Source organism: Volvox carteri, assembly GCF_000143455.1.
Source record: "Volvox carteri f. nagariensis unplaced genomic scaffold VOLCAscaffold_9, whole genome shotgun sequence".
Taxonomy (NCBI): Eukaryota; Viridiplantae; Chlorophyta; class Chlorophyceae; order Chlamydomonadales; family Volvocaceae; genus Volvox; species Volvox carteri.
In genome coordinates this window covers 261432-276948 of record NW_003307552.1, presented here as the reverse complement: position 1 = coordinate 276948, position 15517 = coordinate 261432, and the positions used below count along the sequence as shown (strand labels likewise).

Below are 15517 nucleotides of genomic sequence, written 5' to 3'. Positions count from 1 at the left end.
GGCGCTCTGTTGGGGTGGGTGGGAGAGGAGGGAGAAGGGGGAGAGGGGGGCTCTGTGGTGTGTGTTTCCGTATGTATGTGCGTCCGGCATGGTTGTCCGTCTCGGACCAACAGAAGTTGACACGGTGAGGGAGGGAGGAATTGTTGGCGGGTCAGGCCCGAAAGGAAGGCGGAGCGCATCATTTCAAGTGTGCGCACATACATACATACACACATGTACATTCTCTCTGGTGTGTAAGAGGGCTGAAGCCCGCGGGGCCCCTGTGTTGTTGTGTTGGTGTGCGCCAGACGTTGTTGGTGGAGACCTAGGGTATGCATGTACGTATGTATGTATGGTGAAGCATCCTCACCATCAGGCGGTCCCATAACGGGTATCAGGTTCAACGCCTGCGTGCTGAAGAGGAACTGTGTCACATGTGTGACGAATGGATCACACATCCATTTACCGAGCCGGACTAGGGTTCCTTCCTCTATGTCCGGCGCTGCAGCAGCAACTGGCGCTGTACGTTATGCATGCTGCGGGGACGGGGAAGGGGGCCCGTGGGGGGAACCGGTGGGGTGGGGGCAGATGTGGGGGGCTGCGGGGTATGGGGGCGGACATCGGTGGACTCTCTGATCAGCGAATGAATGACCCGGCAACGGAATCCAACTACCTGAGATGCAACAACATTCCCAGGGCGGCCAACACCCCCCCCGGGTGGTAGCCAGCCTACTGCTTAGAATGAGAACGCGGGGACCGTCTTGAGTTCGGAGCGAGAGGTCGGCACCACCTCGGCAAACGACTCTTGCTCCTCAGGCGGACCTCCACCCGCACATTGACCGTGTACTTGTATACGAATATTTGTACGGTATTCGAAAAGGCCAGCCAAGACCCCTTCCTCCGGAAGGTCCTGTCCCATGTGCGGATGTATCATCCCTCATACCGTATGTTGCTCACATACTTGATGTCGAGATCGGCGTAATATCTCCTGTTTTCTTTTTCTCATAGCACCTGAAAGTCGTATCGCTCGGCATTCTAGCGGCTGCAAATGTATTAATGTGGAGGGTAAGTAAATCAGCTGACGCCGCCAACGCCGCGAAACGGAGGGAAAATCCCATCCCACAAGTCGGTGACCTCCCGGCCTAGAGGTGTCACGAATGCGAAATTGCACCTTCATTCCTCCTCCTGCCGCTAGAGCAAAGAAAGGACTTGACTGAACTTGTAGTTCCTTGTCTATATGGCACCAGGCGGCGTCAGAATGTGCCACTTCAGCTACTGCTGCTGCTTTTCCTCCGCATTCACATCCTGCAAAAACACTCCGTACTCCAGTGCTACACTGCAACATGGCCACGGGCAGTGAGAACCAACAAAGGCGACCAGAGAATTCCGCATCATGGCAGCCCGCCCCCACCACCGCAATCCACCTCACCATTCCCCCTCCCTCCCGCCACATAGCCGTCAGGGAGCGTTTCCAATAAAAACACACCGCCCCGGCCCCCCCACCTAATCCCATTAGAGAAGACATCCCTCCATATCCCATCGCTACACCTGTCGGACTCCATGCCCGTCCGAGGCGGGGGGCCCGCCCATCACATCTTCATGTGGCTCGCCTTCCATAAGCACCCCATCATGTATCCAAGGCCCCACACGACCCACACAAAGCCGACACAATGTGGTCCGGGCTATGCACCTGGCAGCGGCTACCTCCCTGTTACACAGTACGACACAGTACGGCACTACGACAGTTCCTCCAACATGCCGCACCTCAGAGCCACCCACCACCCACACATCCTTCCACACCACGATGGACGTTATGCCCCCTCCCGTCCTGCCCACCCACCGACCCCAACAGCAGCAGCTGTTCCAGGAAGGAGCGGAAACCACACAGCTAAGGGCTCTCCTGGACTGTGGCTGAGATTCTGAACCTGTTGACCCGTTTGTCTGTCTGTCTGTCGATCTGGTTCTTATTCCGGTGAGGGGCTCAGGAACACGCCGGCGCCCCCACAGGGCCCTCCCACTGAAAGGGTGAGGCTCAGAAAGTCGCTGCTGGCCCCGGTCCTTGCCGCTGCTGTCGTGCCTTGAAACGCCTCTCGCAGCCCCCTCACTCACTCACTCACTCTCCTCTTCCCCCTCCTCCTCCCCAGGGCCCCCCGCCCGCCTCCTCAAGTGAACCAGACACCGCCAGCCACCACGATTCAGCAACCAGCTCACCCAACACTGCCGCCATTGCCAGGCGATGCACTCTCCGCCCTCGCGCTGCATGTGTCTATATCTCCTCCCCCCCCCCCACACACACCAATCGATGATAATCGCCGTCACAAGCGCCATGAGGTACGGACGGACCCGGTTGCCCTTTGTGGGGTGGGGCCCTTTGTGGGGTGGGGCCCGTTGGACCGCTATTCCGCCGCCGCCGCCAGACCGAACCACAACCCTTGCTCCGGATCGCATCACCACCGGCGGCGAGACGTGCGTGTGCTGGCCACAAACCCGCCATCGCTCAGGCCATAGCCAGCGCTGCCCGCGTGCGGTGATGACTGTGACGGCGGCGGCGAGGACGGCGGCGGCGGTGACGCGGCCGCGGCGCGGCGTGGCAGCGGGCCCGCAGGTCGCCGAACCTCTTCCTCGTCTTCCTCCTCTTGCAGCTCCTCCTCCCCCTCCTCCTCATCATCATCAAACGACCTTCGTCGGCCAAAGGTTCGTGTGGAGCCCACCATCTGCTGCTGCGACTGAGACGGCTGCATTGCCCTGGAGGCCGGCGGGGGTGCCGCCGCCGCCGCCGCCACTGCCGTCGTCGCCGCCACCGTCTTTGATGACCACCGGACCGCCGTCGCCGCCGCTGTAGCAGCAGCCGCAGGTACAGCCGGTGCCGGAGCCGTCGGCACCGCGGCAGTTACGGCGGAGGGGCGAGCAGCTGGAGCCGCTGCGGCGGCTGTGTTGGTGGCGGTTCGCCCGCTGGTGGCGGTGGTGGTGGTGGTGGCGGTCGGCCCGGTTGCAGTGAACCGCTTCGCTGCTACCGGTGCCTGTGCTTGTGGCGGCGGTGGTTCCGGCGCAAGGCTGTCCGCGTACTTGGCAGCTTCCGGGTGCTTCAGGTGCTTGAGTGATTCCAGTACTGACCCACGGGTCGCTGAGTCTAAACCCTTGAGCTCCACCGCTCGGGCCTGGCGGCGGGGCGCGAGAAGGGGAGACGAGGGTGGGAAAACCCCGGGGTGATAGGTGGGGGACCAGGAGGAGTGGTATTGATGTTGGTATTGATGTTGGTATTGGTGGTGCTGATGGTTGTGAAGATGTATATAGCTCTGCTGATGCAGGGGGTCTTACACGAGGGGGGAGCCAGGGGGATTGCTGCAGCGGCGGCGGAGTTGCAAAATGGCCCCAATGGCAAAATAGTGTGATGCGCCAGGGGAATCCCTCCAGACACATACCCACAGCAACGCACCTTCACAGCCGCCAGGACCGCCGCCGTACCCTCGCCGTTGTGTGGGTAGGCGTACGGAGCATACGACAGTACGGCAACCACATCGGCTAGTTCCGCGGCACTGCAGCGACCCGCAATGCCCTGCAAAGGAAAGGGCAGCGGCCCCCGGTTGGGTGAGTCAGTACGACGTAAATCAGTACGAAATGTGGGAAAAACAGGTCCGGGGGTCCCCCCTCGTTGGAGGATATCATAGCCTGCATTGAGAAGACGCCTCCCTCTCCCCCCTGCCGAAACCCGTGAACCTCCCCCTCTTTCCCCCTCCCCACTTAAACTCCTACATGCCTGAATTCAAAAGACACAACGAATCAATACCCGCCGCCACGGCACAACACATGACATGGCGCCGTGCCCCCTCCCTCCCTCCCCTCCCCTCCCCTCCCTGCAGCAGCAATTTGCGGCCGTGGACACGTCGACAATTGGCGCTATACTTCTTGCACCATCATCGTATGATCTCTCCTTTCCCCCCTCCATGCCCCACCCCTTCCCGCCACCCCCCTCACCAGCAGCGCCTTGGTGAGCTGCTTCATCCAGGGCCCGTCAGGCCGGTGGGATGCCGCCTCCAGCGCCGAAACCAGCTGCACCAGCCGCCCCGCCCCCAGTGCCTCCAACCCCCCCTCAGACACAGCCAGCAGCTCGTCCATCAGGTCACCGGGCAAGGCAATGCCCAGCTCCGCACACGTGTCGATAACGGTAACCACCTGCACCCGAAACGGGAGGTGGGAGAAACCTCGGTGAGGTGGTTGAGGTGGTTTAAGACGCAACGGATAACGGTAGAACGAGGGACAGGTGAAGGGGGGGAAAGGGGGGAGAGGCACAGAGTTGGTGTTGGTGACGTTTGTGGTGGTGGGGATATGTGTGTGGTGCCCATACCGGACCGGACTGTGGGTGGTGGTGGTGGGAGGCTGGTGGGGGGAGGAAGGAGGTGGCTAAGGGAGATGCACTCAAGGCCCCCAAAGGGATGCCCCAATGACATCCTCAACACCCCCCGCCCAGCTCTATTCCTAACCCCAACACCCAGGACACCCCAAAACACACACACATACATACACACATACACACCTGCTTGGCCTCCATGTCCCCCACTCTCCTCTCCAACGCCTCCACGTAACGCCCACACCACTCCGGCCCTGGAGTGTACCCGTAAATGGACAGCACCGCCGCCACCACCGCCAAGTCCCCCGCCCGCATCCGGCCGAGCAGACTGCTACTGCTGCTGCTGCTGCTGCTAGCCCTGACGGCCCCCGGCATGGCGGGCGCTGTCAGCCGGCCCAGCAAGGCGGCGAGGAAGCTCTCTGAGATGGCCAGAGAGCCTGTGTGTGTGGTGGTGGGGTGGGGTAGTGGGGTGGGGTAGTGGGGCGGGGTGTGTGGGGGGGAAATGGGGAGGGGGGGGGTAGGGTATGAGACGAAAGTATCAACGGATCCAATGCCGAGGCGTCCTAAGTACCAAACTGCCAAATAAAGGGAATTGACGGCGGACATATTGATCTGGATTGGGGATACGTACATACATACATACATACATACATACACACACCTTACCTTTAGCCAGGCTGAACAGCAGGGAGGCGTACGACCTAGGCCTCGTAAGGCCCGGCAGGCTCGCCACCAGGGCGGTCTGGAAGGTAGTCACCCAGGTGCTCGTCAATGGGAAGTCATGCCGTACAAGTAGGACGAGCAGATCCACCAACTGTTCCCCGGACAGCTCCTCCAGGAAGGGCTGCGACCTGGCGGCCAGCTGCGAGCTGAAGGACAATCCCGCGGAGGGGGGCAGCCTGCAACCGGTGGGGGGGTCGGGGGAGCATATCGTGTGATGTGATGTGATGCTGATGACAATGACAATGTGACGGCAATGATAATGATAATGGTAAGCGGCCATGGGGGTCCCGAAGGTGAAGGGAGGGAGAGAGGGGAAATGATAAGCCGCCCCCCGAAGGAAGGAAAAAAGGGGGGAGAGGGGCCGGGGGGAAGATACAGAGGCAGGAGGTCTGCAAAGCGCTTTGATGGACATCGGGGAGAGTGGGGCCCCACCAGGGGGGCTCGGGGAAAACGTGTGTGTGTGTATGTGTGCGTATGGATGGCGCGTGCGCTGCGCATGTGCGTTGTGGGTAAGGGTGGGAGGGGGAAGATAACATATCGGCGGGCGAAAGCGGGCACGTGTGTGTATATTTGTGTGTATGTGTGTGTGTTGGAGGGCGTTATTGGATCCCGGGAGGTTTCCCCCCCCGGCTGCCGTCCCCTCCCTGCAGCAGCACCTTCCCCGGACCTCACTCTCTCCCCCACTTCTCCCCCTCCTCCCCATCCCTACTTGTAAAAAAACCACGCATACACCACCAAACCCACTTGCTGTACGGCGCCAGCGCGGTGGCCAGGTTCCCCACGTCCTCCGCCGTACAGAATTTCAACGTGTACTCCAGCCTCGCAACCACCTTGTCCAGCAGCTCGGGGCTCATCTTAAACTCCAGGGCGGCCGCCGAGCACAGCGCGCTGCACAGCTGGGACAGCAGGAGACTGTCCACAGCGCTCTGGGGCCCACAGCCCCCGGGGGGATGAAGGGCACATCACGTGCAAGAAGGGGAGAATCAAAAAACGGGGGAGAAAGGCGGGTGTTGTGTGTGTGTGTGTGTGTGTGAGAGAGAGTGTGTGTTTCTGTGCGTGTATGAAGATGCCGCAGAGTCGGAAAGGGGTATTCCCGTCAGGACCCTGGAGCCCCTCCCTGCAGTGCCGCCTGAAACCTGTTTCCGTGTCAAAACACACACGGTTTCGACTCCCTCCCTTCCCCCCATCAGCAACCAAATCCCTCTTCCCCACATACCTCCAGCAACTTCAGCAGTACGGCATTGAGGCGAGCATTGGTGTACTGCAGCGCCGCCAGCGCCGCCAGCAGCGGCGGCAACGAACTAGGCCGATAGCTGCCGCGGGTGTGCGGGGGGGTGTTGGGGGTGTTAGGGTGGGGTGTTGGGGGTGCTGTTGTTGTTGGTGGTAGTGGTGGCGGCCGCAACTAGGGGCCTCCGACCCCACCACCCTCCACACGGCACGTCATTCTCATGCAACCCCCTCACAACCTCAACCCCTCCAAAACTCCCCTCCTCCTCCCCCCTCCTCCCGCTCCCCCCCACACGTACCTGTAGATACCCTTCTTAATGATGCACGGCACCACACTGCTGTTCAACACCCGCGCCACCTCCCTCCGCTGCGCCTCACTCAGAGCGCCCACATCCACGACCTCACTGGTGCGCAGCAGGACAGCCATCGCCAGGGAGGGCTGTCGGTCGTACCTGACAAGCATGAATGCACGGCATTTCAGTAGAGTCTCACTGACAGCTGCTTCTCTCTTTTTGGGGGGGGGGGGAAAAGAGGGCTTCATCCCCGGGGGATTATGACCCCTTCTCCCCCGCTCCGCATCCATCAGCGATTCAAATCTCTGACATTGACACGAAAGACACTCATTCGCACAAACATACGCCTTTCCCCTTCGTTCCATTTATGCGGCGCCCCATACGCAATGAGGCTCCCTCCCCTTAACCCCCTCCCCCTCCCTCCCACCCGGCCTCGTCAAGTCCTCAACACCCCACGGCACTGCCGCTGCTAACGCGGGGTGTTGGTGTGGGGGGGACAGGGGGGGGGAGAATGTGCCTTTCTTTGGCCTTTTGGCTTTTAAACGCATGCCGTACTTCAGGTCGTACTTTGCTACCTTCCCTTCCCCCCTCCCGCTCCATAAGGCTGCTTGCCCCGCAGGTCTTTTCCCCCCCCAACACACACACACACACACGCGCACACATACCTTTCCCGCAGATCCTCCTCCATCCTCTGCAAGGTCTCCCAATCAGGACACTCCCGAACCAGCTGGAAGAAGTTGATGTCCTGAACAGGACATAGGCACACCGGAGGGGGGGAAAAGAGGAGGATAATGACGGCGCACACAGCACAGCAAACACATGACCTCAGCAGCAGCACCACAGGCTGCAGGACGATAACGACAAAAACGACAACAGCATCGGGAGATAGCCTTTCCGCACACCCTCCAGCCCTCACCCTCACCCTCCGCCCGCCCGCGCCGAATGATCCCCTTGCCTGGAATCGACTTAAACTCCTTCCCGCCAAAGATACTTCCCTCTCCCCCCCAACCCCAATCCCAACCCGGGCCCTAAAGGGATACTCTCGCCCAAACGGCCCAGGCCACACACGGATACACATATAGACACGAATACACAAATAGACATACAGACACACATCGACCTGAGGCTGCAGCCGCATAACGACAGCTCGCTCACCGCTCCGGACCTCCACCCTCTCCCCCTCCCCTCCCCATCGGGGTGGGGTTGCCGCTCCGGTTGCTCTCCCCCTCTGCCCGTCTCCTCCTCACCAACACCACAAAACTACCCACCTAGCCCCCCCCAGTAAGGTAGGTTACTCCTAGGCCCCTCTGCCCCCTCTCGCACACACACACACACACGCACCTGCAACACGCGCTTCTCCGGATTGGCCCGCGGCAGTGCATTGGCCAGATCCTGTGGTTGGGTGGGTGAGTCGGGAAGGAGAGGAGATGGGGCACATCCGCGGGAGGTCTCCCAAGGGGAAGGTGGGTTTGGCACTGAAGGCACAGGGCACGAAACGGTCCGTACTGCAGCGTTTCGGCCACACGGCATGCGGTGGCCATGGTGTGCTGGGAAGTAGTGAAGAGGTTATGAAGGGCTGCAGCCCGTTTGACGCATTTTGCACATTACACCGCTCAGGGGGGAATCCCACGCGACTTACATCCCAGCCGAGCGAGGTCGCCTTTGAGGATCTCACAAGCACATTCCGGCTTAGTTGCGCGCATGGCCGGTGTAAGGCTGGGGCGGTTGGGACGGCGACGGCTGGAATGCAGCTTGTTGAAGTTTTCCTGTTGGTAAAGCCTCAATTTGAGGTGCAATCTGGAAATTAAGTAATAATTTGGAGGCGATGGGCACCTGTATCCAAGCCGAAGTTGCGCCCCATGAAGGTGCATTGCGTCGGCGACGGCGACGACACAGTGCCCTTAGGCACCGTTACAGACCGGATATGCAGAAAGGATTAAACGAGGATTATATATGGAAATTATGGAATTCTGTCTGCGTCCACGCTTATGTGCTGCAAGCGTTGCGGTCACCGTCGTTTAAAACTCCATTTCCCTAATCGTACAGACGAAGTGTAACGTGCAAAATACACTACAATCACATTGGCTTTGGTGCATTTCACGCCTTGATTTAGGATTGGGATTTTTCGTTAACATGCGGTTGGCAGCACAGCACGCGATACCGTTAGCATTTTTCGGAGCGGTGACTAGCGTTATTCACGAGAACGATCCCTCCAGCACGTCTTGTTACTGTGACATATAGATGAGATTTATCCTCCACAACGGGTCCATGAATTCGATCAACGTCTTTCCTATAAGCTGCATGGAGTTCATAGATTCCGTCGTCAACGGACTGGAGTAATAGTACATTGGCTGCAATAAATATCGATTTCCCCTGGGGGTCTAGGCAGACTTATGAGAGAATTGTGTCGTTGAGGGAATCTGCGGAAGCGCATCAGTGCTGTCCAATAGCACAGCGTTAAGGGAATGAGATTAAACTGGCAGGGTATCGGGGCCACCATCTCTGTGTAATGATAACCTTTGGCTCTGGTGATGTTGAAAAACACCGGTTGTTTCCACCATTCCACCTGGGAAGTACTCAGTCGCCGGAGGATCTCTTCAGCCGCCGAAACCAAACCATAGAGGACCCGGCCCTGCCGCTTGAGCGCATGTATGACGTCCATGACATGCACGGTCACGCGATGACTGTGCTCCGTGTAGGTGAGGGCGTCTCGGAGGATGTCTTCCAGGATGCTTCTGAGCACGCTGCGCACCTCCTCGTAAATTAGGCCGCTGATGCGCTTGACACCGCCACGGCGAGCCAGACGGCGAATAGCGGGCTTCGAGATGCCCTGGATGTTATCGCGTAGTATCTTGTGAAGGCGCTTGGTACCACCCTTGCCCATGCCTTTGCTACCCTTGCCGCGTTCAGACGTGTCAACGCAAGCTTATGGAAGAATCGGAACTGCAATCTCACATTTATTATGGTAAGAAACAGGGCAGCCTTTATACGTATTGGCCGTTGGCAGAACCATCGCTGAACCTATCGTTTAGATCATGGGGGGAACGGCTAACTGCAAACCGACAGTAGAGGGCGCTAGCGTGCAATGCTGGTTAAGTGCAGCATTTTTAAACCATTTTTATTTTTTAACCAATGGAACTATATAGCCAATGCTACTTCAGCAAAAAACCGGCAGGACGGCATAGAGTTTGCAACGCATGTCTTGTTAAGCAGCCCCTCGCACAAATGTGTCCGGTCGTACTGTGCCGAATAAACAGTTCGTACATCGTCCCAAAAAAGCCAGGAGCGAATTTTGCCGTGCGGATGCGCGCGTGCGATTCGCAAAATGCGCCTGTACAAGTGTATATAAATGTCTTGGAGGTGCGCCAGCGCATTGCGCAGGTGGTCTTGTTGGCCATAGTCGCACGCGGCATGCAGGCTGGACTATTGCGTGGCTGCTTTGCAGCAACTGAAAGCACCGAAAGCCTACGTCATAGCTTGCAACACTGGGCTCGTGAAACTGCCGCGGGAAGATGAAGCGTTCGGCGAAGAAGCAGTTGTGTGCAAGCCATAAGGCGCCTGCTTTCGGTAGCGCAGCGCATAATGCACATGGTTCTGACTAAACTCAACTTACACTCTTACGAAATAAATATAACAACGCAGAATTTTGTATGCAGCACCTTGTTCAGAGTAAAGTCAAATTACAAAGTTGCGCAAAGTATAACATACATAAACTTAATTAAACATAAGAACAGATAAGACGTTTAGAGCCTTGTCGGTGACATGGACGCCGCTGTTGGCTTGGAACAGCTATTTGCTGTGCATAGGGACGTGCCCGCGTTAGCCGTGTTGCAACAGCTCAGGATGGATTTCAGCCAGCAACAGCCTCAAGAGCTGCTGCACAACCACCGGGAATGTCTTCAGTTGAGCACGTGTAGTTTTGGTCGGCGGGGTCGAGCAGCGTACGCAATGCGCACAGAAACCAAGGTGCAGTGTTCTGTAACATCGCCAACATATCCGGTACGCGGTGGCAGGCTTGCCGAACTCGAAATGAAGGCGGGGTCGCATCTCACCATTCAACTAAGCATGCATGTGCTCGGTTGAATGCTCGGTAGCGTGCGAGTTTACCCCTATCAGGATGTTTGTTTGCATATCCCTCCAAGCGAGAGAGCTTGGACCTATGCTGATGTTCGTTCCAAGAAGTGAACTGAGGACTGATGCCACTGCACTTTCCTCTCCAGCCTGGCCACATTCTCTTCCTCGCAAACGTACTTGGGCACCTTACAATCCAACACCATACGTGCTTTGGAAACGCGGGCAGCTGCTTCACAAGGACCCCCCTATTTATTTGCACAGTAAATGGTCGCGCGGCCTAAATCCTACGGCAGAGCATTCCATTTATGCATAACGGCATATTGCCACCGTATGATATGCACAGCAGCTCTTTGAGTTCTTCCTCCTATACACTTGAGAATGTTGAGAGCCGGAACTTTAATTTCATCCGTAACTGCGACCCATAAGGAGAGCATGACTACTATGAGAGCGCATTTCAGTGCCAGAATGCCAGCACCTGTCATTGATTGGCTTGATGGCATGCAAGACCCTATCTGCTTCCTTTGTTCGGAATGGGATCGCTCTGCTTTTATAACAAGTGCGCCGCCCCCGCGTCCTTGCTTTTCATCAATTACATAACCCTCAACTGAATTGACGCACGAATATACTAGGTGGTGTTTAAAAACACCGGGGACTTGTGAGACATGGTTATAGATGAACTTAGATAGCTGCAGAGCCGTCCTCAGCCTTGCCCTTGGACTTCTTGGGAAGCAGGACTGCATGGATGTTGGGCAGGACACCACCGGACGCGATGGTCACATCACCCAGCAGCTTGCCCAGCTCCTCATCGTTGCGGATGGCCAGCTGGATGTGGCGCGGGACGATGCGGTTCTTCTTGTTGTCCCGAGCAGCGTTGCCGGCCAGCTCCAGCACCTCAGCGGTCAGGTACTCCAACACAGCGGCCAGGTACACAGGAGCACCGGCACCGATACGCTCCGCATACTTGCCCTTCTTTAGATACCGCGCAATGCGGCCAACTGGAAACTGCAGACCTGCCTTGGCGCTCCGGCTGACGGCCTTCTTGCCGGCAGTCTTTCCCTTGCCACGACCAGCCATAGAAATTCACTGATAATAAGGATATGGGATTAAGTAACAATACGATATGTATGTTGCAAAAGCTGCTAACCGCTTATTTATCTATGTCACTGAACATCCTAAAGCTCAGTGGGGCAACTGTCTGCGTACGACACCGTTGGCGTAGTCCGAGCGGGTATCACCGAGCCAAACCCAAGTCATCGGCTATTATAACGTTTCATGTTTTCCACAAACTTACTTATATCTCACACCCCTTACTGTTGATCCGTCGACGACGCTGATTACCATGGCCCCTAAGAAGGACGAGAAGACCGCTTCGCAACCGGCTGATGCTGCTGAGCCCAAGGCCGATGCCAAGCCTAAGGCGGCAAAGGTGAAGAAGGAGAAGAAGGCGCCTGCGAAGAAGGCCGCGAAGGAGCCGGTTGCTGGTAGCGAGGAGGGCGAGAAGAAGGCTAAGAAGAAGGCCAAGGTCGCCAAAAGCGAAACCTACAAGCTGTACATCTACAAGGTGCTGAAGCAGGTTCATCCTGACACCGGTATCAGCTCCAAGGCCATGTCTGTTATGAACAGCTTCATCAACGACATCTTCGAGAAAGTCGCCACCGAGGCATCCCGACTGAGCCGGTACAACAAGAAGCCCACCGTGACGTCCCGCGAAATTCAGACGGCAGTCCGCTTGGTACTGCCTGGCGAGCTGGCCAAGCACGCGGTTTCGGAAGGTACCAAGGCTGTCACCAAGTTCACTTCCGCCTGAGACAAATTGGTGGCTCTGGTGACAAAGCATGTTGCGGTATCTTTCGTATTACGGTGTTTTTCAACACCACCCTTGACTCTGTGGTATATGCGACACGTCTGCGTGCAATACCCAAAACCAAAGCCGTCATGGCGCCACTCGTACCGATACATCTCATACCGCCACGACGCAATCCCTGGATATCTCAAAACATCGCCCAGTAAATGTTATGCTGTCTTGTCCAGCAACACATAGAGATCGTGCCGTTTCTGTTGCCGCAGCGGCATATTTGCCCGCCGCTCCGCCAGCTGCGAGTAGTCTAGCTCTGTGTAGATGGTTCCCGGCTGATGGTCCGTGGTGGCTAGGATCTCCGCAAAGGGCCCTACCACTGTAGAATGGCCCCAGGCCTGTAGGGTGTTGGGTGTTTTGAAAACTCGGTAAGGGAAGGTCAAGGCCGTAAAACGGACTACGGGCATCCTGACAAGTCAAACCCGCTCTTTCCTCCGAACGAACCACGCACTCCGGTGCAGCTGCCACGAAGCCTTATTACAACATACCACTCTCTCAACTATTCAGAGGGATCTGGATCCCGAGCTGGTTAGTGCTAATGCAACACCTCAACAAAACTTCCGTACTTCACCGCGCCAAGGGCCCCCCCCACCTGGTATGAGGATGACGGGTTGCGTGCTGGTGAGCACGTGATGACAAAGATCTGGTTGTCCACGGCACGCGCCCGCGCTAGCAGCTCCCAGTGAACTGGGCCCGTGGTCATGTTGAAGGCACCTGGAAAAGCGCAGAGAAGAGCCGCAGAGGAAGCGCGACAATGACACGGAAAGGAGTGGAGGGGGTCAATGCGTTGCTGCCGTGTAGTGCTGCTGCCGTCCACGGCGGGGTCCCAAGCACGAGGACCGGTGCACCCCTCGGGGCAGGGGTACACGCGTGCGCGTGCAACACACGCCCTCCCGCCCAGCAGCATCACGGGATAGCGTGCGACACAGCGCAACAGCAAATCCTCGATCCTCGGACTAAACCACGTGAGCTTTGCTCACGTACCCAGGAGAAATAAGAACGGCCGTCGACGAACCAGGACGTGAACCAGAAGCCCGCGGCAACAGGCGGCGATGTGGTTGCCGGAGGAAAACCGGGCTGACAGCAGGAGGTCCCACATCACTGCCCCACACCCCATCCGGCGGCGGCCGTCCGCGCCGAGGAACATCCGCTACACCCCGATCCGATCCCCACGTGCTGGCCATCCATCCCCCACATCCCCCAACCGTCCAAACCCTCCCTCGCCCTCCCACCCAACCTCCACCTCCACCCATCCACGCCCCAAAGGTAACCTACCCGCCCTGCCGCACCCGCCCTGCCGCACCCGCCCTGCCACACCCGCCTTGCCACACCCGCCCTGCCGCACCCACCCGCCCTGCCCCATCCACCCACCCACCCACCCACCAGGGTAAATGAGCACTTGGCAGCCACGTGCCGCGTACAGCTGCGCCAGCTCCGGAAACCGGATGTCGTAGCAGATCCCGATCCCCAGTCGCCCCGCCTCCGTATCCACCACGGTGGGCCCTGGACCCGGACTGAGCGTCAGCGACTCCTTGAAGGTGATCTTCCCGGGGATATCAATGTCAAACAGGTGCACCTTCCTGCCGGGGAAAAAGAAGAGAAGAGAGCCCAGACGCCATTAGCACCCCGCCCAGCACAACACCAAGCCGCCATTCCCTTCGTAACTAACAGCCCCAAGTGACACCCAACAGATACTGGCTGAACAGGAAAGGGGAAACGGGAAAATGCACGAGGAGGAAAGCACAGAACATACTAAACTCGGATGCAAGCAGGACGGAAAGGGCCAGAGGGGCTAGAGGGCAGAGCAGCACCGGAGGAACACGTCAACAATGCAGTCCATGCACCCCCATTCACAAAGCAGGATTACATCATGAATCCGGGACCACCGCCATCAACAGCACCCACCGGTGCTTCGCGAGCAACTCGCCGCGCGAGTTGAAAACGCAGCACGTATTGTACAGGCGGTCACCGCATCGCTCAGGGATCGAACCCGCGACCAGCGTAACGCAGGCAGCCGCGGCCGCCGCCGACAACATGGCCACACTGCCGCTAGCCCCGCCCTCTATGTCCTCGGCGTATGTGGGGAATGAGTCGTTGGAGTAGGGGCAGTTCCACATCTCCGGAAGCACCACCAGCTTGGCGCCCTGGGCAGCAGCGTCCTACTCGAGGAAGTTCGGAGGGAGGAGGGACGGGCCAGAACAAGCCAAGCGGGATAAGGTGAGGTGCGGCGAATGGACGATGGAGATGACGCCGCCTGGAGGTCGCCCCCGCGCTCGCAGGGCTAGGATCTGGGCGGGTCCCCCAGGGGCCCATACCATCGTCCTTTCCCTTCCTTTATAGGGGACAGGGTTGGAGCCGAGCGGCCCTGCAATTCGTTTCTCAGCCTCCACGCCGCCTCCAGCTGATAGACCACTCAGCCTCCGTCTTCAACTCCGTCTTCCATTAGCCCTGCGGGGCGGCCTGGTACTCGCTCAGACCGAGCGCCTGGTGCCCAGGGAAAGGAACCCCTCTCGCCCATCTTGTGGCCGTTTATCTCTTCCCCGTTCCCTCTTTAACCCCATTTCCAGGCGTCCCTACCTCGATGGCCCTCTTGGCTGTCTGCAGGTTCTGCGCTTTGTCCGCGGTCACATGCATCTGGCACACCGCGACTTTGACCTACAGAACCCAAACACACGGGGAGACAGGAGGCCAGGGGGGAGCAGGTACAGAGGGGTCGGGGCCGGACAGCATCCGCGAGAGGGGATAGGAGGGCGTCGTGGAGACCGGGAGCAACACACGGAAAGCGAGAGGAAAAATTGATGCAGAATTAGACCCCTGTTCTTAGCAGCAGCTGGAGCGGTTGTATTGCACAGCTGTTGCACATAAGTGGCGCCGTTCTCTAATGCTTACCTTTTGAGGAGGAGGCAGGGCCGCGTAGGCGGGGCCCACGGCTGCGCGCGAGACGAGGGTGCGCATCAGCCTGCCCACCGCCCGTGGCCTGCTGACCGCCACGGCCAGAGCAGCTGCAAGCGCGCTGGC

At 58.3% G+C, this 15517-nt stretch overlaps 4 protein-coding genes across 4 annotated transcripts; 1 reads left to right on the top strand and 3 right to left on the bottom strand.

The window, feature by feature from the left end:
• Positions 1–9181: 9181 nt before the first annotated feature.
• On the bottom strand, positions 9182–9481 carry hstH4-13 (histone H4; the record flags this gene model as incomplete). Its single annotated transcript, XM_002948093.1, has 1 exon — positions 9182–9481. A coding segment is annotated over one exon (300 nt), but the record flags the coding sequence as incomplete, so codon positions are not given.
• Positions 9482–11319: 1838 nt separating this feature from the next.
• hstH2A-11 (histone H2A) lies at positions 11320–11718 on the bottom strand (the record flags this gene model as incomplete). Its single annotated transcript, XM_002948092.1, has 1 exon — positions 11320–11718. One exon carries the CDS (start codon positions 11716–11718, stop codon positions 11323–11325), a length of 396 nt encoding a protein of 131 aa, XP_002948138.1. The 3' UTR covers positions 11320–11322.
• A 265-nt stretch (positions 11719–11983) lies between these two features.
• On the top strand, positions 11984–12451 carry hstH2B-11 (histone H2B; the record flags this gene model as incomplete). Its single annotated transcript, XM_002948230.1, has 1 exon — positions 11984–12451. One exon carries the CDS (start codon positions 11984–11986, stop codon positions 12449–12451), a length of 468 nt encoding a protein of 155 aa, XP_002948276.1.
• A 33-nt stretch (positions 12452–12484) lies between these two features.
• VOLCADRAFT_73623 (uncharacterized protein) lies at positions 12485–15148 on the bottom strand. The gene is made up of 5 exons (XM_002948091.1): positions 15077–15148; positions 14405–14658; positions 13883–14079; positions 13092–13213; positions 12485–12837 (listed from the first exon to the last, which is right to left on the bottom strand). Exons 1-5 carry the CDS (start codon positions 15131–15133, stop codon positions 12658–12660), a joined length of 810 nt encoding a protein of 269 aa, XP_002948137.1. The 5' UTR covers positions 15134–15148; the 3' UTR covers positions 12485–12657.
• Between the last annotated feature and the right edge of the window lie 369 nt (positions 15149–15517).